The 24,295-nt window shown below is 39.8% G+C and overlaps 5 protein-coding genes across 6 annotated transcripts; 4 read left to right on the top strand and 1 right to left on the bottom strand.

The window, feature by feature from the left end:
* The first annotated feature begins 1,675 nt into the window (after positions 1-1,675).
* Positions 1,676-3,647, top strand: LOC133720842 (TPR repeat-containing thioredoxin TTL4-like). The gene is made up of 4 exons (XM_062147320.1): positions 1,676-2,439; positions 2,522-2,717; positions 2,814-2,904; positions 3,583-3,647. Exons 1-4 carry the CDS (start codon positions 1,676-1,678, stop codon positions 3,645-3,647), a joined length of 1,116 nt encoding a protein of 371 aa, XP_062003304.1.
* Positions 3,648-3,680: 33 nt separating this feature from the next.
* LOC133720915 (inactive TPR repeat-containing thioredoxin TTL3-like) lies at positions 3,681-4,199 on the top strand. Its single transcript, XM_062147403.1, has 2 exons — positions 3,681-3,913; positions 4,006-4,199. The coding sequence occupies exons 1-2, from the start codon at positions 3,737-3,739 to the stop codon at positions 4,183-4,185; spliced, it is 357 nt and encodes a 118-aa protein (XP_062003387.1). The 5' UTR covers positions 3,681-3,736; the 3' UTR covers positions 4,186-4,199.
* Positions 4,200-5,294: 1,095 nt separating this feature from the next.
* Positions 5,295-8,217, top strand: LOC133720913 (subtilisin-like protease SBT3). 2 transcript variants are annotated; one of them, XM_062147397.1, is made up of 2 exons: positions 5,295-7,646; positions 7,786-8,217. In XM_062147397.1, exon 1 carries the CDS (start codon positions 5,339-5,341, stop codon positions 7,634-7,636), a length of 2,298 nt encoding a protein of 765 aa, XP_062003381.1. In that variant the 5' UTR covers positions 5,295-5,338; the 3' UTR covers positions 7,637-7,646; positions 7,786-8,217. The 2 variants fall into 2 exon arrangements, with proteins under 2 accessions (XP_062003381.1, XP_062003380.1); XM_062147396.1 differs by having other exon boundaries at positions 7,795-8,216.
* Positions 8,218-15,327: 7,110 nt separating this feature from the next.
* Positions 15,328-17,921, top strand: LOC133720858 (subtilisin-like protease SBT3). The gene has a single exon (XM_062147334.1). The coding sequence runs from the start codon at positions 15,431-15,433 to the stop codon at positions 17,780-17,782; it is 2,352 nt and encodes a 783-aa protein (XP_062003318.1). The 5' UTR covers positions 15,328-15,430; the 3' UTR covers positions 17,783-17,921.
* Positions 17,922-23,292: 5,371 nt separating this feature from the next.
* LOC133720834 (uncharacterized) lies at positions 23,293-23,964 on the bottom strand. Its single transcript, XM_062147315.1, has one exon. The coding sequence runs from the start codon at positions 23,962-23,964 to the stop codon at positions 23,293-23,295; it is 672 nt and encodes a 223-aa protein (XP_062003299.1).
* Positions 23,965-24,295: the final 331 nt, after the last annotated feature.

Genomic DNA, 24,295 nt, shown 5'->3' with positions numbered 1-24,295 from the left:
GTTTTGAGCTTCATAGGAAAATGAAAATGAAAGCACATTTCCCGAGATTTGGCCATTGGGAGTTGTTATCTAATTTTCTAAAGAGAAATTAATTCACGATTGTTTAGTGTAGATATTCTTAATGAAATTTAGGAGCCACATTGGCAGTTGAAATTTGGTGGAACCATGCTACTCTACACTAGTAAAATGCCCTATACATTTAACGCCTTAAAGGTTAATTTTTCACTAATCAGTCAACAAAAATAAATAAACAGTTTTACCTAAATTTAAATAACACTGTTGGAGGTAGGTCTACAATTATATCCTAGTTAATATATTCAATGAAATTTAAAATTTCACTTGCCTAAAAAAATGCCTTGGAAGACTGGAAGAGACGAAGCTGAAAATACATTGCATTTCCCAAATATATCGTTTACTCCTTTTATCATTCTAGAACATATGCTAAAGTCTAGTCTATAAATCCACATTCCACAACACAACTCAACGTCAGAGAGTAGCAGGAGGACTAGGAAGTAAGAATGTACAATGAGTACTACTAACCCAAAAGAAGAACCGATAACGGACGATGAAGTCTACATACCCACACTGACACAGGAAACCCTAGTTAGGGTTTCTCTTCCGAAAGAAGAAGATCCTACGATTCTTCTCCGAGTTCAGAGTCAAGAACATCCTGACATATCCTACATGACCAGTCCTAGTATGCCGCTCAGACGTGTTGCGAGATTACTGCAGACGCACATATCTCGACTTCGAAACGGTACGGTTTTCCTTTGAGGGAAAAAGGGTACAGGAGAGTCATATTCCGGAACATTTTGAAATGGAGGATGGCGATGTCATCGACGCATTTTCGACTCAGATAGGTGGTGCCATATATGTTCTTGATTTGGAAAAATTTAGTAACTAATTAATTAGTTTCTGCAAGCTGTTATAATTTGTTCAGATTGTAATCCTTCTCTTCTTTATCCTTGTTTGATGGAACAAAAACCAGCTCCATCTAATCTATCTGTAGTTCATGCATGTTTGATTGTTCTTTGGAAATGCATATTTAGTTTGGTTCAGAATCAGTAAAGGGGAATATCTGTTTCTTGATCTCCCTCTATAACGTTTTTCTTTTTTAATTTCCCCTGTGTAGTATATCAAGAAAAGTGGGTAATATAAATTATATATACATGAATTTAGGGTTTTGATTGTTTTAGTGGCAGTACTTTCTATGTATATGTTGTAATTAAAATAAATGTTTTAAGAGCAAATCAAGATTCATTCCGCCGCGTGAACGCAAAAGGAGAAAAATAATCTGGGAAAGATTTGATGGCGAATGAATTAATTATGGATTAATTTCTTAATTATAGCAGTGTTTGGGTTTTCTTGGTAAGGAATCTATAGATAGGATTATCGAATGGATCAGGTTCTAATTGCTGCATCATTCAGATATCAAATTTCCAATTTTCACTCGCTCATGTTCAAAAAGTTTTCAGTCTATGGCTATTTCCTTGGAGGTGAGTCACCTTGTTCTGTAATTTCTTCGACCCTTCGTCCATCTCCAGTGCCTTGCTATATATATGCATATATACATCTCAAGATATATACCTCAAATATAATCCTACTTTTTCTTTAATTTGATTGGTTTCGAAATCAGACCAGGGAGTTCTTGTGATCCAGTATTCGTAACTAGATAATGGGTATAGGCACCTGTGGCCTTTATGTCCCTTTTGGAAAGAAAAAGAACATTGTAGGTCATGAGCATTTGAGCCCCAATCCTCAGAAATATGTTTCTGATAGTTTTGAGTCTTCTCCTTCTCATTCAAATACTAATATGTTGTGTTCTAAATCCCCAAGTGACAGAAATTTGGTCACTGAGAAGGAGTTTTGTCATCGAAGAAGTTCTTCAGTAGGTAACATACATAAACCCCCTCGAAATATTTTGACCTCGGGGAGGTCATCTGATGCAAGTCAAGCTGTAAAGCGGGCAAGTCAAGCTGACAGAGATTTGGTCACCGAGAAGAAGTTTCATCACCAAAGAAGTTTTTCACAAGGTAACTGTTATGAAACCCCTCAAAATAATTTAGTCCCGAGAAGGGTATCTGATGCAAATCAAGCTGCGAAGCAGTGTTTAAGTCCTACCAGATGTCAGTATTACGGCCATGGAAATATCATAAAGGGGTTAAATAGCGTAACAAAACCCCAAAACCCTGAAAGTGTGGAAGAGATCAACAATTTGGGCAACATGAAATATAGAAATGGGTACTTTAAGGAGGCAATACCCTTATATGATAAGGCCATTGCCTTGTGCCCTCAAAATGCTGCTTTCCATTCCAATAAGGCTGCAGCATTGATCAGCCTTGGTAGATTAACTGAAGCTGTGGAAGAGTGCCTAAAGGCAATCAAATGTGAACCATCGTGTTCTCGTGCCCATTATAGGCTTGGAACTCTTTATACTAGGTATTCTTTGTGATTGTATTATTGAAATTAGTTTCCTTTCTTCTTATCATAAATTTGTTATGAGATTTGACCTTTTATGCAGGTTTGGTCAAGTTGATGATGCAAGTTGGCATTTCGAGTTATCTGGGAAGAATATTGGCTCAGAAATTAGACAGCGTCTATTACGTATTGAAGCTCACTACGTAAATACTAACAAGGCCAGGAAGGTTAAAGATTGGGATGGGGTTTTGAGAGAAAGCACTTTATGTATTGAAGCTGGAGTAGATGCATCAAACCAGGTGATTTGAAATTACTTGACTAAGTTTTATGGCTTGAAGCATGTAACTTTGTTTACATTTAATTATATGATTATATTCTATGCTTTCTTGAGGCAGTTGGTTGCTTTAAAAGCTGAGGCTCTATTTAAGCTTGGAAGGGTAGATGAAGCTTTTGAATTAGTAAATGCTGAAAGTCATTCAGAAGAAAGTAGAGTCACAAAACCTTGCAAGGGGACAGCATGCTTGCTGATAATTGAAACTAAACTCAATTTGTATCTTGGAAGGTATGCAATCGCGCTTTACTTAATTAGATTAAGGTTCATTGTCCAAATATAAGATTCTAAATTGTGGATTGTCACATAATATATGGCCAAAGTACACTATATCCCACCCCTGTTCTGGCCTTCTGGGTCATTTTCAGTTTACCTTTTTTCCTTTTCATTTAAACATATTGCATTCTTATCACACCTCAGTCACCTTGATTGCCTGAAAGTGAACTACCAATATTACATTACACTTTGAAACCCAAGCTTCCTGAATTAATAGCCAAAGTGACTGAAGTACAAAATTGTTCAATTTTGAAACAGTAGTATGTTTGCAATGTGTTGAAAAACTAGAAAGTTGTGAAATGAAAGCAATCTTAAGATAGAGGGTAGTAAAATGTAATTAGCCCTAAATATATTAAGAAAAGCTAGAAATTCAGAAAATGCTATGCGAGCTATTTTTAATATGTAATGCTAATACATGAATTCTTAATCACTCAAAAGCACCAAAAACGGATATATCATATGTTGTCTGATTGCTTTATGTACGTAGGATATTTTACTTGGTTATGCTTTTCATCCCTAGAAATTACAATGGCTCTAAATTTTTGATTGTGTTTCAGGTTTGAGAAAGGAGTTAAGTCTGCAGAAAGAGCTGTGGACATGGATTCAACCCGGAAGTCTTTAAAGTGGCTGAAGAAAGCTAGGGGTGCCGCAGATGGTAGGAAATGTGGAAATTCTTTCTACAAGGATCAAAAATACTTGGAGGCATGCACAATGTTTGGCCATGGTCTGCAGTATGTTCCTACAAACAATGTCTTACTTTGTGATCGAGCCGCTTGCAGGTCTAAGCTTGGACAGTGGGAAATGGCCATTGAAGATTGCAATGCAGCTCTAAGAGAACGGCCTAATTTCCACAAAGCTCTTCTATGGCGTGCTCACTCTTATGCTAGAGTATGGTCCTCATAAAGTACACATTTCCCATTTTCTTTAGGTTTCTTATTTCTTGGTCAAAATAACTAACAAGCCAATTTTTACTGGACCAGCTTAGAAGATGGGAGGATTCTTTAAAGGACTATTCTGCATTGAGCAAGGAGTTTCCTGGAGATGAATTTATTGCCAGTTCTCTTGATCAAGTACAAATGGAATTGAAGGCTCAAACTGGTAGATTCTCAAGCCTTGAGCCAATAGTGGAAACAAATGGAATTGAAGGCTCAAGCTGGTAGTTTCTCAAGGCTCAAGCCGGTAGATTCACAAGCCTCAGGCCAATAGTGGAAACATATATCTATTAGTTAATTTTTCCAGCTTATTAATCCATTCTTCTTAAGCTTGAGCTTTTGCAAAGCATAGATTAGGATATATATATATATATATATATATATATATATATATATATATATATATATATATATATAACTTTCAAATCAGTTCATCAATGGGGATTACCACTTTGATTATGTTTGAAGTACTACAAAACTTGGCCAATGGCCATGGCTGAATGGAAAAACCGGCCAAGGTGGTTGGTGTTTGTTTTTTGTTGTTGACTCTTTGATACCACTTCGATTATGTTTGAAGTACTACAAAACTTGGCCAATGGCCATGGCTGAATGGAAAAACCGTCCAAGGTGGTTAGTGTTTGTTTTTTGTTTTTGACTCTTTGATACCACTTTGATTATGTTTGAAGTACTACAAAACTTGGCCAATGGCCATGGCTGAATGGAAAAACCGACTTTGATTATGTTTGAAGTACTACAAAACTTGGCCAATGGCCATGGCTGAATGGAAAAACCGGCCAAGGTGGTTGGTGTTTGTTTTTTGTTGTTGACTCTTTAATACTTCAGTGCCTAATGCCATCAAACTTACTTTATGAATTGCTGGAATATCCATAATCCTTGTACCAAATTCCTTTTTACCAGCAAAAGAGAGAGACTGAATTTGTTTGAGTGGTTCATTCTGTAGGATCAATGCACGTAATAGAATGACGATTAAAGTAATACAAACAGTTGCATAAAGAACTGATGCCTCTTGTTTTGACACTCATTTGACAGCACGTCGTTTTTGCAAGTAGCATTTTTAATCAAGTACTTGGTCTTGTGTATGGTAAGCATTGCCCTTCATCAGTTAACAATGATCTATTTGCTAATTATTCCCTGATGGGACCTAGCTACTTTCTTGTTTTAGCCATAAGTTGATGATACCAATGTTTACACAGACGCCGGCCTCTGTTCTTGGCTTCTTGTATGTTGGAAATTTTCAATGTACTGTTTTTCATCGTTATTTCCCTAATAAGGTCACTCACACTAACATTCAGACGTTTATAAAACAGAATATAGAAGCCTATCATGAAACCCAAGTAAAGCTCTAGTTGCTAAAGAAGCAATGAGGAATAACAGTGGGATTCCTCTTCCTTGCATTTTCTCTGTTCTTTCATGTTTTCTGTTAACTCTCCATGTCAACATGGCTTTGGCAGAGAGGTCTACTCATATTGTCCACATGGACAAGTCTCTCATGCCCAAGTCCTTCACTAGCCATCACCATTGGTACTCCTCCATTGTTGATTCCTTCAAAACTGATCTTCACACCTCTTTGGATCGCAACAGGTCCGCGCCATCCCTTTTATACACCTACGATAATGCCTTTCATGGTTTCTCTGCAGTTCTGTCCGCAGATGAATTGGAGAATTTAGAAAAGTCTCCAGCTTTTGTTTCCTCTTACAAGGACAAAACTGTCACAGTTGACACCACCCATACCACTACATTCCTCTCCCTCAACCCTTCCACTGGTTTGTTACCTGCTTCGAATTATGGTGAAGACATCATTGTTGGTGTCATTGATAGTGGGATCTGGCCAGAGAGCGATAGCTTCAGAGATGATGGTCTGACCAAGAACATTCCAGCTAAGTGGAAGGGAAGATGTGAGGTTGGACAAGAGTTCAATGCCTCTTTGTGTAACAACAAATTAATAGGAGCAAGATACTTTAACAAGGGTGTGAGGGCTGCAAACCCCGGTGTCACACTTAGCATGAACTCTGCTAGAGACTCTGAAGGCCATGGGACTCACACATCCTCGACCGCTGCAGGGAACTTCGTGAATGGGGCATCTTATTTCGGTTATGCTAAAGGAACAGCTAGAGGTGTAGCACCACGTTCCAGGGTTGCCATGTACAAGGTCCTTTGGGATGAAGGTAGATACGCCTCTGATGTTCTAGCAGGCATGGACCAAGCTATTGCTGATGGTGTGGATGTTATTTCAATCTCACTGGGCTTTGATGACACGCCATTGTACGAGGATCCTGTAGCAATAGCATCCTTTGCCGCTATGGAGAAGAATGTAGTAGTTTCATCTTCAGCCGGAAATGAAGGCACAGGGGGCCTTGGGAAATTGCACAATGGCATCCCTTGGGCCCTGACTGTTGCAGCTGGCACGATTGACCGCTCATTTGGTGGAACATTAAGTCTTGGTAATGGTTTAACCGTTCCTGGATTTACCTTGTTCCCAGCAAATGCTCTGATAAATAAGCTTCCACTGGTTTACAACAAGACATTATCAGCTTGCAACGACACAGAACTATTATATACTGGCCCCAGTGCAATCCTCATATGTGATGACATTTCGGATATCCGTGGTCAAATATCTCATATCATTGCTGCAGAGGTGCTTGGAGCTGTCTTTATTTCGAACGATCCTGGTATTCATGAGTTAGGATATGTTGGAACTCCTATTGTGGTGCTAAGTCCAGATGATGGACCAGCTCTTTTCAAATATGCAAAAAGTGCTGACCCTATCGTTAGCATAACATTCCAACAAACATTTGTTGGGACAAAGCCTGCACCGGCTGCTGCATTTTACTCTTCAAGAGGTCCTTCATCAAGTTATCCGGGTATCTTGAAGCCGGACATAATGGCACCAGGGTCATTAGTTTTGGCTGCTTGGCCTCCGAATGTAGCAGCTGCCCAAATTGGTGGAAATGTGATGTTACCAAGTGACTATAATTTGATATCTGGAACATCCATGTCTTGCCCTCATGCTTCAGGCGTAGCTGCTCTACTGAAAGGTGCACACCCAGAATGGAGTGCAGCTGCCATTAGGTCTGCTTTGGTCACCACAGCCAACCCATTAGACAATACTCAGAATCCAATTCGTGACAATGGTGACAATTTCAACTTTGCTTCACCTCTAGCAATGGGAGCAGGCCAGATTGATCCTAACAGAGCACTTGAACCCGGTTTGATATATGATGCAACCACTCAAGACTATATCAATCTCTTGTGCTCCACAAACTTTACCCGCAAGCAAATCTCAGCCATCACTAGATCACATGACTACGATTGTTCCAAGCCATCTTGTGATCTGAACTACCCATCGTTCATTGCTTTGTATGGTCGACATCACCCAAAGAAGTTAAGGGTTCAAAAGTTTCAGAGGACAGTAACAAATGTGGGAGATGGTGCAGCCAAGTACAAGGCTGTGGTAACAGCTCCAAAGGGTTCTATGGTAACAGTGTCGCCTGAGATACTGAAATTTGCAAATATATATGAAAAGCAAAGCTACACTGTTACCATAAAGTATGAGGGGGACAAAAAGAATAGAAAGGTTTCTTTTGGTGAACTTGTTTGGGTCGAAGAAAATGGAAAATACAAAGTCAGGAGCCCCATTGTAGTGTCACCTCTTGTTTGATCAGCTCAAGGTAATTAAGGTCTTGTAAGGCTTGGAAATGGATTAAAATATTTCAAATAAGAGAAATCTAAACTGACATGTGGAGCTAGAAAATAGAGATTAATTTATGCAAATTAGCATTTTATGGAGCTCATTGCCATAATGCACAGTTTTTGCAGGTGTTTCAAGACATACCAATTCTGGAGCATATTTCTCACCTTCCTGCAGTAAACAAATTCAAAAGGTTGAATTCCTTGAGTAACCGTATCTAACACAATACTCATCTCCAAAACAATCCAAGAATCAATAAATACATTTTCACATTTACATCTTTGTATGCCTTTTTTTAAATTTTTTTTTTTTTTTGAGAAAAATCTTCGTATGCCTTTGACTATACTTGTATATGAGAAAATGAACATCGATCGGATGGTGAAGAGCGAATACCTTAGAACCTGTTAGCCAAATAGCCACCCTCAAGTATAAGGGCCAAGTTATAGTGTAGGGATTATGAGTAGGGGATATCGTACCCAAGGGATTGGAAAATCCACTCTAGCTAAGGAAAACCTAGAGGATGCTAGATGAATATGCAAATGTACAAGTCATAAACAAGAGCTCACAAGTGAACCAAAGTTCATGGTGAATATATGCAAGATGGTGTAGTGGTTTGATTTTTTTTGCTTTGAAAATGGTTTCGAATCAAATTAACACAAAATGAAACTTGAAATGTAAATTAGGCTATGTTAAATTAGATGTGATAAAATGGATGGAAGTTAGAGCTTTAGGTTGTTCACCATAGCCTCCCTTGCATGCATTGATGTTCAAACTATAAGTAATGCAATCCCAAATATCCAATTACCCTCTTAGCATCCGGATAAGACTACTAAGGCCTAAACTCCTTTTATTTTATCAATTTCCACCGGATAAGTGCGAAACTAACTACCCAAGAACAAGTTATATTACCGGATAAGTATCAATTCCTTGCTCCTAGATGCATAAAGATTTGAGTTTAGATAATCAAGCAAGCAAACCAATCCTAGATCTAGGTGATTTTAACTCACTACCCTCACATACACACCTATGGCACGTTTACTTACTTGGAATGGAAAATAATCATGAATCGGAGACAAGTGGAATGGGAGAAGAAAGGAATCGGTATTGATTCTGGAGGAATGATTCCTAAACCCATCTCCCCCCTTCGTAATCGAATTCCTGAGTATTCAGGAATCGATTCCTGATAAATAGGTGGGACCTACACCAATTCCGATTCCTTCATGTGTTAGTAAACACATGAATTCTTTTACCTGGAATCATTCTGATTCCTTTATGTGTTAGTAAACACAGGGGTGTTTTTACTCCGTAATCATTCCATTACATTCCATTCCATTCCAAGTAAGTAAACATGCCCCTAGTGTGCTATCATGCTTTCAATGTCTAAAGCTAGCTATTCTCTAAACATTGTTCATGTAATGACAAATGCAAAGTATTCAAATTAGCTAGATTCAAATACAAGCATTCACTTCTTGAATTAGCATGTGAAGATGATTATGGAAAATGCTTCAAATAAGACTCAAACATCAATTCATTACAAGTTTGGCTAGGGCTTTCAACACTAGCCCCAACAAACTAACTACTCACTCATAATCAAATACATAAGCTTCAACATGTTTATGAACATCAAACTAAAAAGTAGGGATATAGAAGGGACTAGTGATAATCAAGTTGAGGATGGTGTAGATGAACTCATGAAGGCATTGACATGGTAAAAATGGTGATGGTGATGATGATTCCTCAAGTGATGCTAGACTCCTCTCCTTCTTCTTCAAAGGTTGATGATGGAATATGAGATGTAGAGATGATCTAGTGGTGAAATGGTGGAGTAGTGAAGCTTTTCGTCTATGAAATGGAATGGATAGATGAAAAAGATGATGCAGGTTGTGGTGGTGGTAAGTGAGGTTAATTTTATGAAGGAGATGAAGAGAGAAAGAAGATGTAATGGGGTGGAATTGGTGATTTTCTTCTTTGTTGTAGCCTCTATTTATAGGCTACCAAGCAAAACTATTTGGCTTTAAATAAATGATGATGGGTTAGGTTTGAGCATTTAAACATTGATGGAATTTGTTAGGTTTGAATATTTAAACACTAATGGAATTTGTTAGGTTTGAGTCACTTTCTACTCATTTTTCCTTCAATTAATTCTCCACCAAGACTTCAGATTTTGCCCGTGACTTCTTCATATGAAATGATCCACCATGAGTGTAGATCATTGTGTCAAATTTTCAGAATTTATTTCCATGCCATTGGGCCGAAATCGCTGCTGCCTTACAGGTCCAGTTTTCCAGTTTTGCTTCTGCATAAAATTGGGCTGACTTTTTGAAGGTCTTCCACTTCTATTTGGCTCTTGCACTCTTCATAAGAAATGTTTCTTAGGATGTCTAGAATGGATCTGGAAGGTTTCAGCTCATTTGAAGTTCATTTGGTCAGGTGGTCGCTCCTTCTTCCTTGCTTGGCTTGGTTTCTCCTAGCCGGAGTAGGAAAATGTGTAAAGTTGACATTTTTAGTGCATTTTCCATTTTTCTCCATCATTTTCTAGCATGATAAGGAAAACATAATAAATATATATAAATAAACACAAAGGTTAAGCAAAAGTACAAGATTAGGGAAATAATGAAATTGGATTAGTCAACATTAAATTTGGACTTTAGAACAAGTAATTTCCATGTTTTAGGGGACAAATATGTATATGAATTATGATCCAACAGAACCCATTTTTCTCTTGTCTTCAAAGTCAGCCCAGCCAACGATATTATAACGTTTCATTTGCTGATATCCAGTAAGATGTTGAATATGTTCAGTTACCTGAACAATACTGAATTTCACATGAACAAGAAAAATGGTCGAAAGTTATTTTTTCTTCAAAAGTTTAAACTGTCAAGTACCTTGTCTATAGAATCAAGGTAAATCCATTTTTTTCATTTGGCTAGTACAAATTAGGGGAAATGATCATTTACCCAATTTTAGCTTAAAAATTGCCCACTTACCCAAACACTCTAAGAGATTATTTCCCTATTACCCAATTAAGGATTTTTTTATTCTTTTTTATTTATTTTTGGGACAATTTTGCCCTCTCCCTCTTTGTCACTTAAAGAGAGAAGTGATTGGAGACCTTGCCGGACTCCGGTGACCAGTGGCCGGCAGCGGACTCCGGCGACCGGAATCCCAAATCCGGCTATCGGGACCGATGACCGGATTCCGGCGTCTGATTTTATTACCCCCCCAATAATACCCAGTAATCATATTATTGATCCCCCCAGTAATTTTTTTATTTTTTTTGTTTCGGGTTTTCACGGAGGCGGTGAAAACAGACACGGAGGCGGTGAAAACAGACCGACACCTCCATCCTGGAACACTTCAGAGAGATAGAAACAGAAGAAGACTATCTCATTCTCAAAAAAAAAAAAAAAAGGCCACCCAGAAATTTGCTCTGGGCACCAAATCGGAGCAAGCTTCAACAGCCCCCCCCCCCCCCCCGGGCCGGGACTTTTTCTCAACCAATCCTTCCAACTGCCACCTCCTCCTCGTCGCCGGCGATTGCCAGGGCCGCATCGCCCTCCTCCTCGACCTCCGCCACAAGTCCCCGTCCTCTGGTTCGACGCCGACACCACCAATAACTCCGGCCTCGCCGTCCAGGCCCAATCCGAATCCTACCTCCTCGGCGCCATCTCCGGACTCTCCTTCCTCTCTGTCTACGACCCCAACGAGTCGTCGAATCCAATTACGAGATCGAGAAATCGCCGAGCTTGTTGCAGCAGACGAGCATGACGACGGCGACGATGGAGGCATAGGCTCGACGATGGAGTGCGGCGGTGATGGCCGAGAAATTCCCATTGGTAGCCGGCGGTGATGGAAGCTACAAGGCCTAGGGCTTGACGGCGGTGGTCTGGGTGAGGAAGCAGATGTGTGTGTGTGTGTGTGAGAGAGAGAGAGAGAGAGAGATGATTGTAATTTAATAATTAAAATAAGGTTAAAATTGTCAATAGTTGTTAGATTGGGTAAATAGGGTTAAAAAACTCTTAATAGAGTAAGTGGGCAGTTTTTAGCCTAAAATCGGGTAAGTGGTCACAGTAAATTACATTCCAACTTTTCCATCAATTCCCTAATAATATATTGTTCAAAATAAAACTAAGATATATCATGTATCAGATAGATCCATATATAAAATCCATTAATAAACTCGCAAATACATACGCACAACAAAAGCTAGCCATGCATAAAACCGACCATAATTAAATGGGTCGGTTTTATGCATGGCACCAAGTGACTATAATTTGATATCTGGAACATCCATGGCTTGCCCTCATGCTTCAGGCGTAGCTACTCTACTGAAAGGTGCACACCTGGAATGGAGTGCAGCTGCCATTAGGTCTGCTTTGGTCACCACAGCCAACCCATTAGACAATACTCAGAATCCGATTCGTGACAAAATGGTGACAATTTCAACTTTGCTTCACCTCTAGCTATGAGAGCAGGCCAGATTGATCCTAACAGAGCACTTGAACCCGGTTTAATATATGATGCAACCATACAAGACTATGTCAACCTCTTGTGCTCCACGAACTTTACCAGTAAGCAAATCTTAGCCATCACTAGATCACATGACTATGATTGTTCCAAGCCATCTTGTGATCTGAACTACCCATCATTCATCGCTTTGTATGGTACACATCATCCAAAAGAAATTAAGGGTTCAAAAGTTTCAGAGGACAGTAACAAATGTGGAAGATGGTGCAACTAAATACAAGGCTTTGGTAACAGCTCCAAAGGGCTCTATCACCAGAGATATTGGAATTTGCAAATATATATGGAAAGCAAAGGTTCACTGTTACTGTAAAGTATAAGGGAGACAAAAAGAACAGAAAGGTTTCTTTTGGCGAACTGAATTGTTTGGGTCGAAGAAAAAGGAAAATACAAAGTCAGGAGCCCCATTGTTGTGTCACCTCTTTTTTGAGCTTAAGGTAATTAAGGTCTTTGGCAATGGATTAAAGTATTTCAAATAAGAGAAATCTAAACTGACATGTGGAGCTAGAAAATAGAGTTTAATTTATGCGAATTAGCATTTTATGGAGATCATTGACATTATGCACAGTTTTTGCAGATGTTTCAAGACATACCAATTCTGCAGCATATATATTTCTCACCTTCCGGCAGTAAACAAATTCAAAAGGTTGAATTCCTTGAGTAACCGTATCTAACACAGTACAATACTCATCTCCAAAACAATCCAAGAATCAATAAATACATTTTCACATTTACATCTTCGTATGCCTTTGATTATACTTGTATATGAGAAAATGAAGATCGATCGGATGGTGAAGAGCGAATACCTCAGACCCCATTTTTCTCTTGTCTTCAAAGTTAGCCCAGCCAACGATATTATAACGTTTCATTTGCTGATATCCTGTAAGATGTTGAACAAGTTAAGTTACCTGAACAATACTGAATTTCACATGAACAAGAAAAATGGTCGAAAGTTATGTTTTTCAAAAGTTTAAACTGTCAAGTACCTTGTCTATAGAATCAAGGTAAATCCAGTTTTTTCATTTGGTTGGTACAAATTAATCCGGCTGCCAAAAGGCCCAAAACCATCATAAACAGAACCAGTTTGAAGACATGACTCTTACTAATAGAGATCATTAGTGAAATATTCTTAAATCATTTGACAGATAACAAATTTAGCATAAAGTGCACATTCTACTTCTAAAGCTTATAACATTAAGGAGACTTGCATACGTACTTCAAGAAGATTGAACTGTGAAATACTACCTGTACGTATCACCACTACCACAAAACTAGGCAACAGATACCATTGATTCCCCACGTTTGAGCTAATGGTGACTGACCCTTTGATCTTTGACTATTAGAACATGACCATAGGCCAGCGATAGATTGCGAACGGTTCTATTAACTGTTGTGATCCACGATAGCTAACATTGGTGACAAAAAGTTGCATCTGTCACCAGAGGTACTCTCTCTACATCTCTTATTTTTGATGGAATGAATTAACTTCTTTTGCAAGTAACTAGCAAATTATTCGAAGCAAGTAACTAGCAAATTATTCGAATAAGAATTCATTTTTGTAGACTTATTATCGAGGATGTACTACTGTATTTTCCATTTAATACAATCAATCAAAATGTAGTCCTTTGCAGATAATCGTTTTCTCTCTTCTCTCCGTTCTCCCTCTTCTTTCTTCGACTTTCTTTGATTTTTCAGTTAGCTAGGTTAATACACCCTATGTACAATTAACATAGGATGTCAAAAACAGATTCACTATATGTGCAGAGAGAATATGTTATGTAAACCCAAATTAAAAAGGCCTAAATTTCATAATAAAAAAGTGATCGATGTACCTCATCATTGTCGAGTTAGAAGCTAGCACTGATTGTACAGACCAATAATTGGTTTGGGCTTCTTCCTTAAAGAGATTAGAATCGTTTGGGCCTTTCCATCTATATTAATCGGTTTGGGTAGGATGTTAAGATTGCTTTATCTGGTTAGTCCATATATACATGTCCAAAGTGAAAAAAAAAAATAAAAAATTATAGACTAACAATAATTAATGCCTGTGAAAAGTGAACCCCAGAAGCCCAGAAGGCCATAACTTGAAGAAAAAAATAAAAAAAATTTCTAAGACCATGATCTCTATTCAAAATATATGGCCAAAATCCCATTTTTTGTTTTCTCATCAAAAAATTTTCCACCCTCAAATAATAATTTTTAAACACTCAAACTAACGGAACTCAAAAATCACAATGTAAATTTTTTTCATAATTTTTCAAAGTCATAAGAAAAAAAAATTATAAAAAAAAATATAAGATGGTGTTCCATCAATTTTGGTGAGATTGATACTAATCTAGCACCTGGATCAGGCTAAATAAGTAAATATGATGCAACTCCGCAAGATTATGCCTTTCTCTTGTGTTCCACAAATTTTACCAACAGTCAAACAATTCCTAGACTTCATTTCTTCTTGAGAAAGGAAATTGAAGCAAGTCATGTAGTATTGAAGTAACTAATGCATGTAATCTAGCTAGAAAGCCCCGTCAACATTAATTTTCTGTCTTCCTCTTGGAGGACATTCCCACTTAGTCAAAAGCCTTTTCTTTTTCCTCGAAGCTTCGGATGGTATTGCTGAAAGTCTTCCCGTTTATGTCTACACCATTCAATCATATGCATGCATGGGTTGAAAATTACCACCATTCCAGACTAAGTTATTCCTCTCACACCACTGACACCAGAGGCCCCATTAGTCCATTAATTTTCTTTTTCCTTGAAGCTTCGGATGGTATTGCTGAAAGTCTTCCCGTCTATGTCTACACCATTCAATCATATGCATGCATGGGTTGAAAATTACCCCCTTCCAAACTAAGTCATGCTATGTGCTACATTTTCTCTTTATATCAGTTGGCTGGTAAGAATTAGTGAGTACGTAGTCTAGACAAAATGATTTCCTTTTCTAATTTAACGTTTTAAGTGTGGTTTCTAACTTTCTATATACGAGTTGTATTACTGCTGGAATACTTTATCATTGAACTCTTTGATAGTAGTGTTAGTATCATTGCTGGTGTAGATAAGCTTGTAGCAGCTTAAATATAAACCTTGCTCTGTCTTCAACTAGTCCAATTATTGTAGCTAAATAAAGTTATGATTCCCATATGGGACCTAGCTAATTTTCATTTTCATTTTCATTTCTTTTTTTCATAGTCTCAGCAATCATATTCATAGCCTTATATATCAAGAAGCTCATAATGCATATGCATGCCCAAGCAAAGCTATAGTTGCAAAAGAAACATGGGGATCAATTCTGGTGTTCCTTTTCCTTGCATTTTCTATGCTCTTCAGCTTTTTCTGTTGGCTCTCAATGTTAACACTTCTTTGGCAGAGAGATCCACTTATATTGTCCACATGGACAAGTGTCTCATGCCCAAGTTCTTCACTAGCCATCAACATTGGTATACCTCCGTTGTTGATTCCTTCAAAACTGAAATTCAAACCTCATCAGATAGCCACAGCTTCTCACCATCCCTTTTATACACCTATGACAATGCATTCCATGGTTTTTCTGCAGTTTTGTCTGTAGATGAACTCGAGACCCTCAGAAAGTCCCCGGGTTTTGTTTCGGCTTATAATGACAAAATTGTTACACTTGACACCACCCATACCAGTGAATTCCTCTCCCTCAGCCCTTCTACTGGCCTCTTGCCAGCCTCGAATTATGGAGAAGACATCATCATTGGTCTCATTGATACCGGTGTCTGGCCAGAGAGCGAGAGCTTCAAAGATGATGGTCTAACCAAAGACATTCCAACTAGGTGGAAGGGAACATGTGAGCTTGGACAAGAGTTCAATGCCTCTTTGTGTAACAAAAAGTTGATTGGAGCTAGATACTTTAACAAGGGAGTGCTCGCTGCAAACCCCGGCGTCACACTTAGCATGAACTCTGCTAGAGACACTGAAGGCCATGGGACACATACATCTTCCACTGCTGCAGGGAACTTTGTGAATGGGGCATCTTATTTTGGTTACGCTAAAGGAACAGCCAGAGGTGTCGCACCACGCTCAAGGGTTGCAATGTACAAAGTCCTTTGGGATGTAGGTAAGGGGAGTTACGCGTCTGATGTTCTAGCTGGTATAGACCAAGCCATTACTGATGGTGTGGATGTAATTTCCATTTCTATGGGGTTTGATGAAACGCCACTCTATGAAGATCCTATAGCAATAGCATCTTTTGCAGCCATGGAGAAGAAGGTGGTGGTTTCAACTTCAGCCGGAAACTTCGGCCGAGGTGGCCTTGGATGGTTGCACAATGGTATCCCTTGGGTCTTGACTGTTGCAGCTGGCACAATAGACCGCTCCTTTGGCGGAACATTAACTCTTGATAATGGTGCAACCATTACTGGGTTTACCTTGTTACCAGCAAATGCCATAGTAGAAAAGGTTCCACTGGTTTACAACAAGACCTTCTCAGCTTGCAACTCGACAAAGGTATTATCAAATGCTCCAGAGGGAGTCATCATCATATGTGACGAGAGTCATGCTATTCGGGGTCAGATATCTAAGTTCATTGGATCACATGTGCTTGGGGCTGTCTTTATTGGCAAATATCCTGAAATATTTGAGTTGGGAAGTGTGACATTTCCTCTCGTAGTGGTAAGTCCAGAAGATGCACTGGGTTTAATCAAGTATGTTACAACTAGTGTTAAACCTTCTGTGAGCATGAAATTCCAACAAACATTTGTTGGCACAAAGCCTGCACCGGCTGCTTCATTTTACACTTCAAGAGGTCCTTCATCAAGTTATCCGGGTATCTTGAAGCCGGACATAATGGCACCGGGGTCATTAGTTTTGGCTGCATGGCCTCCGAATGTTGCAGCAGGCCAAATTGGATCAAATGTGATGTTACCAAGTGATTACAATTTGATATCTGGCACATCCATGGCTTGTCCTCATGCTTCAGGCGTAGCGGCTTTATTGAAAGGTGCACACCCGAAATGGAGTGCAGCCGCCATTAGGTCTGCTTTGGTCACCACAGCCAACCCCTTAGACAATACTCAGAATCTGATTCGTGACAATGGTGACAATTTCAACTTTGCTTCACCTCTAGCTATGGGAGCAGGCCAGATTGATCCTAATAGAGCACTTGAACCCGGTTTGATATATGATGCAACCCCACAAGATTATGTCAATCTCTTGTGCTCCACAAATTTTACCCGTAAGCAAATCTTAGCCATTACTAGATCACGTGCCTATGCTTGTTCCAACCCATCTTCTGATCTGAACTATCCCTCCTTCATTGCTTTGTATGATCATCATCATCACACAAGGAAACTAAGGGTCCAAAATTTTCAGAGGATAGTAACAAATGTGGGAGATGGTGCAGCTAAGTACAAGGCTTCAGTGACAGCTCCAAAGGGTTCTATAGTAACAGTGTCACCGGAGACATTGTTCTTTTCAGAGACATATGAGAAGCGAAGCTACACTCTTACTATAAATTACAAGGGAGAAAAGAAAGGAAATGTGTCATTTGGTGAACTTGTTTGGGTGGAAGAAAATGGAAAGTACAATGTCAGGAGCCCCATTGTAGTGTCACCTCTTGTTTCAGTGTCTTAATTGAGTGAATGGTGTTGTCTATGAAACTCAGAGGTTCAGCTCAGTATTACAAATAAGAGATTAGCTTTTAAACATATGTTTATCGTAACCTCTTGTATTTCTTATTTCTAATGGAATTGATTATTAGTTTGTTCTGCAAGTAAGAGTAAAATGAAAGAATCAAATTCAAATTTTGGAAGCCTTGCTCATTAATTAGCTTCTTTGATTTTCATTGACTTGGACCAACTTTACGCATTGTTAGATACTGCTGGCAATAATCTTTTTACAGACTTATCATGTGAAATGACAAAGACTTGATAATGATATGTAACAAATTTGTCCCAAGGGAAATTAAGTAATAGCTTTGCAAATATTGATGAGCACATGAAGTTGTCCAATTGTTTTTCAATTACAAAATAAAGCGTATTCCACTTTGGCCTCTATCCTTCTCCTGCAACAGGCTCCATTACTTGGAATCAAAATGGCATGTGAAAGCTATGCAGAGTCACATGCTTATTCCACTTTTTCCTCTGATATCATCATCCTTGCAAGGCTGTATATATATTTGGTGTTTTGCTGAAAAGTGAAGACCTACAATAGTCTACCTATGGTATGTGAAAGCTAGGAAAATGGGATTCCTTTTGCTATATAACACCTTATTTAGGTATGGTTTAGTGAAGAAATAATTAAATTGTTGTCTACCATGTTCAATTTAGGCAGTACAATATAATCTGCAGCGACTTTAGTGCAGTGGAAGGAACCCTTCAACTCCAACTTAATTATGGGTTTGTTTGGGTGATAAGACCTGTGATAGCGAAACCGACTGTTTGTTTGGGTGCAGAGATAGATACGAGAGTGATTGTGACAGCGAAGGAGTAGAGAGGAAAAGAGGAGAAATTGGATGTGCGGGTAAGAATCGTGATAGCAAGAGGGACTGTCTATCAATCAATAATATTGTTGTAAAATGGAAATGTTTCAGAAAATGGAGAGAGTTTTGCTTCAAAGAACTTGAGAGAGAGAGAGAGAGAGTTTTGATGCAGAGAGGGAGTGTAGTATTTTCTGTTTTCTCTATCATCCATGGATGAGAAATGGATTACATATATAGTGGAAGGCAAGGAACATATAGCCTAAAATCCTCCATAAAACAAGGACCCTTAAAGTCCTCCTTAAAACATGGATCCCCTAAAACTAGGAAAGAGGAAAGCATCTTCTAATATACAATAATTTACATGATATATCCATAATAATTTACAACACTCCCCCTTGGATATTTCATGTCAATAGTGTTGCCTAGGCTGTGCGCTTTTAAGTTGTCTCGTCAAAAACCTTGCCAAGTAATAAAAACCCTGTGGGAAAAAACAACCTTGGTCGAAGGAGAAAAAGAGCACAACGCGCATGAGTGTGAAGTAGTAATATCACAGCTTCGGAGATAAGTGGAGTCTTCTTATCAGCATCAGAAGTAAGTAGCATGTCTACGAGAGGGATGCATTTAGAGTTGCTACACCAAAACCTTGCCCGGTAAACCCAGTGGGAAAAACCCGTGGTCGAAGGGAAAAGATGAGCAAATGCATATATGTTGAATCAAAAACATCTTCAGGATGGAGCGACCATACTAAAAATGTGCCTCGTTAAAACCTTGCCAGGTAATAAAACCCAGTGGGACAAAATAACCCTGGACGAAGGACAAAAGAGTACACGATGGTCAAGTGGGTATGCTTCTGGATACTCCCCCTGATTCAACTCCTCCTGAAAATTACATGTTAGGTAATTCAGATAATTTACGTAGACCAATACCTTGTACATGCTTCTGGAATGTAGATTTTGGTAGTGACTTAGTGAAGAGGTCTGCACGATTGTCTTCAGATCGAATCTGCTTGACCTCAATCTTCTGATGCTCCTGTTGTTGCTGATTGAAGAAAAACTTTGGTGCAATATGTTTTGTGTTGTCTCCTTTGATGAAACCTGTCTTCATTTGCTCGATGCAAGCAGCATTATCCTCATGGATAGTGGTTGGTTCATCAGTGGTGGAATGCAGTCCACATGTGCTTTGAACATGCTTTGTGATGGCTCTCAACCATATACATTCACGTACTGCTTCGTGAAGAGCTAGAATCTCAGCATGATTCGAAGAGGTAGCAACAAGGGTCTGTTTTGTAGACCTCCAAGAAATTGCCGTATTCCCAATGGTAAAGACATAACCAGTTTGGGAACGTGCCTTGTGTGGGTCTGATAGATAGCCTGCATCAGCATATCCAACAAGGCGAGCATCATTCTGAGGATCAAGGGGGTTTGATCCATTTCTTGATGCATAGGGATAAAATAAGCCCATATCAATCGTACCTCTAAGATAACGAAAAATATCTTTTATACCATTCCAGTGGCGGCGTGTTGGTGCAGAGCTATATCTAGCTAACAAGTTCACAGAAAATGAAATGTCTGGTCTAGTGCATTGAGTCAAGTACAATAATGCGCCTATTGCACTTAGATATGGGACTTCTGGTGCCAATATCTCTTCGTTATTATCTGCGGGACGAAACGGATCTTTCTTAGGATCTAGACTTCGGATGACCATGGGTGTGCTTGAAGGTTTCGCTTTATCCTCATTAAAGCGTCTTAACATCTTCTGGATGTAGTTTGATTGATGAAGCAGAATCCCATCAGCACGGTGCTCAAGCTCCAGGCCGAGGCAGTAATTCGTTCTCCCAAGATCTTTCATTTCGAATTCAGACTTCAGGTGCTTGGCGGTTTCTTTGATCTCTTCAGGAGTACCAATCAGATTCATGTCATCGACATAAACTGCCACAATTACAAATCCAGAACTTGTTTTCTTAATAAACACGCATGGGCATAGTTCATTGTTTACATATCCCATCCCAATCAAATATTCACTTAGACGGTTGTACCACATCCGTCCAGATTGTTTCAATCCATAAAGTGAACGCCTCAAACGAATGGAGAGGGTGTTCCGTGGTCTAGAACTATTTGTATCGGGTATCTTAAGTCCTTCAGGAACTTTCATGTATATCTCTGTATCAAGATCCCCATAGAGATAAGCTGTGACCACATCCATTAGCTGCATATTCAGTTTTTCGGAAATTGCCAAACTGATGAGGTAGCGGAACGTTATAACATCCATTACAGGAGAATATGTCTCATCGTAATCAATCCCAGGGCGTTGAGAGAATCCTTGCGCCACTAGACGAGCCTTGTATCTTACAATCTCGTTTTCCTCATTACGCTTCCTTACAAATACCCATTTAAATCCTACAGGTTTAACATGGTGAGGTGTGGGAACGACAGGTCCGAACACTTTTCTCTTTGTCAAGGAATCTATTTCGACCTGGATTGCTTCTTTCCATTTTGGCCAGTCGTCTCTACGTTGACATTCATCAACAGAGCGAGGTTCGACATCATCGCTAGTTATAATTTCAGTAGCTACTGCGAATACAAATATATCATCGATGATAATCTCATTTCGATTCCAAATCTCACTTAAGCATGCATAATTTATCGAGATTTCTCTATTCTCGAGAGTGGGTTCAAACGTTGGAGCGTCCCCCAACGTTGTCTCTTCTAGGACGGACCCATAATCTGGAATTATCTCGTGAGATGGATCAGTTGAGATCGCGATGTCTAGTGGATTCGTTTGTGCTGGTTTTACCCTCTTCCGGGGATAGGAATCCTTCGAACCTAGTGGTCTACCTCGCTTCTGGGCAGGGACATGTGACTGGTTAGCCGCCATGGTCGTACCTCGTCCATCCGGGACAACGCGTCCTACAGGGACATCTATTCTTGCAGGCACATTTGCAGCAGGTATATGTGATCTCGTCACTTTAGCTAGATCAGAGAAAGCGTCTGGCATATTTTGGGCTACACTCTGTAGATCTAGAATTCTTCGCACTTCATTATCGCATTGTGCGGTTCGGGGATCAAGATGAGACATAGTGGGGACATTCCACGTCAATTCACGTCGTTCATCAGGAACGGTAACGTTCTTATCTCCCCCTAACGGCGGGAAGATTGTCTCATCAAAGTGACAATCCGCGAATCTAGCGGTAAAGAGATCGCCTGTCAAGGGCTCTAAAAAGCGTATAATGGATGGGGATTCATAACCGACATATATGCCCATCCTTCGTTGAGGACCCATTTTTATACGTTGTGGCGGCGCAATTGGCACAAAAACTACACACCCAAATACACGTAAGTGCGAAACATCAGGTTCGTACCCAGTCACCAACTGTAACGCGGAATAAGGTTGGGTGGCAATGGGCCTTAGTCGGACCAACATGGCTGCATGCAAAATTGCATAGCCCCACGCAGATACTGGAAGCTTGGTGCGCATTACCAAGGTCCGTGCGATCATTTGTAATCTTTTAATGAACGCTTCTGCGAGACCATTCTGGGTGTGAACATAGGGAACTGGATGCTCAACATTAATCCCGAGGGACATGCAATAATCATCAAAAGATTTTGATATAAACTCTCCGGCATTATCAAGTCTTATGGACTTGATTGGATAATCCGGGTGGTGAGCCCTTAATTTAATGATCTGGGCAAGGAGTTTAGCAAAAGCAGCATTTCTTGTGGACAATAGTGTAACATGTGACCACCTTGTCGATGCATCAACCAAAACCATGAAATATTTAAATGGTCCGCATGGTGGTTGGATAGGTCCACATATATCCCCTTGTATCCGTTGTAGAAAAAGGTTGGAGTCTTTTTCAGTCTTTGCATATGATGGTCTTATATTTAATTTTCCCAATGAGCAAGCTTGGCATAATGTGTTACTGTACACAAGATCCTTATTGGTAAGGGGATGCCCGTGGGATGAATTTAGGATACGGCGCATCATACTTTGACCTGGGTGTCCCAAACGGTCATGCCAAAGCAAGTAGTTGCTCGAATTGGTTAGCTTCTGGCTGGTTATGTGATTCGCCTCAATCGATCTAATGGTAGCCATGTAGAGACCACTCGAGAGGCATTTTAGCTTCTCCAATGTCCGCTTCCGGCCATACAAATTGGAGGTTATGCAAAGATATTCCACTCCTTTTTCCTCAGTGGTTTCAACGTGATAACCATTGGCTCGAATATCCTTAAAACTCAATAACGTTCTTCTGGAACGTGGAGAGTATAGGGCCTCATTAATGGTAAATTCAGTACCATTGGACAACATAAATTGGGCTTTGCCATGGCCCTCTATCAGGTTGGATTGTCCTGATATAGTTGTCACAGAGGTATGAGTAGGCAATAAGTTTAAAAAAAACTTCCTATCTTGGAGTATGGTGTGCGTAGTAGCACTATCAGCCAGACAACAAATTTCTCCACAAGACATGCCTATTCATATATTTAATTCAATGGATCACATGTATGAAAATAAATAATTTTATTGAATTAAACATCCAAACATAACAAAATTATGCAAAACTAATATTCCAAAGATCACCAAAGATAAACTGAAAAATAGAAAGCATTATTCATAACAATAACATAGATATGGCACAAGTGCCTATTATGTCCATGTCCTCGAGTTTTCAATCCTCGATGTATCCATTAGCTGCTTGGAAATCAGTAATTTCCAAGGTGGTATCCATAGGGAAATTAGTAATCTCCAAGGTGGTATCCATAGCTGCTTGGAAATCAGTAATCTCCAAGGTGGTATCCATAGGGACTGACTCTTCCACAAGGTTGGCCTCTTGAGTTCCGCGTCTGGCGTGATACTCTCCTATCTCTTCATCTGTTGCACGACAGGTGCGGGACCAATGGTCAGTGCCTCCACATCTATAACATAGATTATGCTGATTTTGAGGGCGACGGGCCGGACCAGGGTTCTCTCTAATTTGAGCCTGTCGGACTTGGGCATTTCGGTTTCCACCACGTGGGCCTTGTCCACGTCCTCCTCGACCCCTTGGGCCATTGCCTGGGTGGTCGCGGTCATATGGGCCATTTCTGGGTCCATTTCTTCGTCCATGCCTTGGACGTTCAGACCTTCTTCCCCTTCCACGGCCCCGGTTCCTCCTTCCACGATTATTTTCGTGATGGGCAATAATATTTGCTTCAGGCAAAGGAATTGCTCTAGTACCGGTGGGCCTTGCTTGATCATTCCTCAAAAGTAGGTTGTTGTTCTTTTCAGCGAGCAACAGGATGGTGATTAATTCAGAGAATCTAGCAAAGTTTCTTTCCCTGTATTGTTGCTGCAGGACCATACAGGAAGGAGGGAAGGTGGAGAAAGTTTTCTCCAGTAGGTCAGCTTCTGTGAGCTCTTCTCCACAGAATTTTAGGAGTGACCGAATCCGGCAGATTTCAGAGTTATACTCATTGACAGTCTTGAAATCCTGGAAGCGTATGTTCTACCAATCGTGTCTTGCTTCCGGCAAGTAGATGGCTCTTTGATGGTTGAATCGCTCTTCTAGAGCGACCCAAAGAGATCGTGGGTCCTCTTCAGCTAAATATTCCACCTTGAGTGCTTCTTCCATATGTTTCCTGATGAAAATCATAGCCCTTGCCTTCATGTCTTCAGGGGTGATGTTGTCAGCA

This window comes from Rosa rugosa, chromosome 7 (assembly GCF_958449725.1).
Source record: "Rosa rugosa chromosome 7, drRosRugo1.1, whole genome shotgun sequence".
Lineage (NCBI taxonomy): Eukaryota > Viridiplantae > Streptophyta > Magnoliopsida > Rosales > Rosaceae > Rosa > Rosa rugosa.
The sequence above is the reverse complement of the archived record's forward strand: the minus strand, read 5'-3'. Positions and strand labels throughout refer to the sequence as shown.

Excerpts from the sequence above, each read along its gene's own strand:
- LOC133720858 (XM_062147334.1), top strand. The coding sequence starts at position 15,431 with ATGCCCAAGCAAAGCTATAGTTGCAAAAGAAACATGGGGATCAATTCT.
- LOC133720913 (XM_062147397.1), top strand. The coding sequence starts at position 5,339 with ATGAGGAATAACAGTGGGATTCCTCTTCCTTGCATTTTCTCTGTTCTT.
- LOC133720842 (XM_062147320.1), top strand. The coding sequence starts at position 1,676 with ATGGGTATAGGCACCTGTGGCCTTTATGTCCCTTTTGGAAAGAAAAAG. Across the intron at positions 2,718-2,813 it reads GAGTAGATGCATCAAACCAG|TTGGTTGCTTTAAAAGCTGA; the intron begins GTGATTTGAAAT and ends TTCTTGAGGCAG. Across the intron at positions 2,905-3,582 it reads TGAAAGTCATTCAGAAGAAA|GTTTGAGAAAGGAGTTAAGT; the intron begins GTAGAGTCACAA and ends ATTGTGTTTCAG.
- LOC133720915 (XM_062147403.1), top strand. The coding sequence starts at position 3,737 with ATGTTTGGCCATGGTCTGCAGTATGTTCCTACAAACAATGTCTTACTT. Across the intron at positions 3,914-4,005 it reads GTGCTCACTCTTATGCTAGA|CTTAGAAGATGGGAGGATTC; the intron begins GTATGGTCCTCA and ends TTACTGGACCAG.
- LOC133720834 (XM_062147315.1), bottom strand. The coding sequence starts at position 23,964 with ATGGTCCTGCAGCAACAATACAGGGAAAGAAACTTTGCTAGATTCTCT.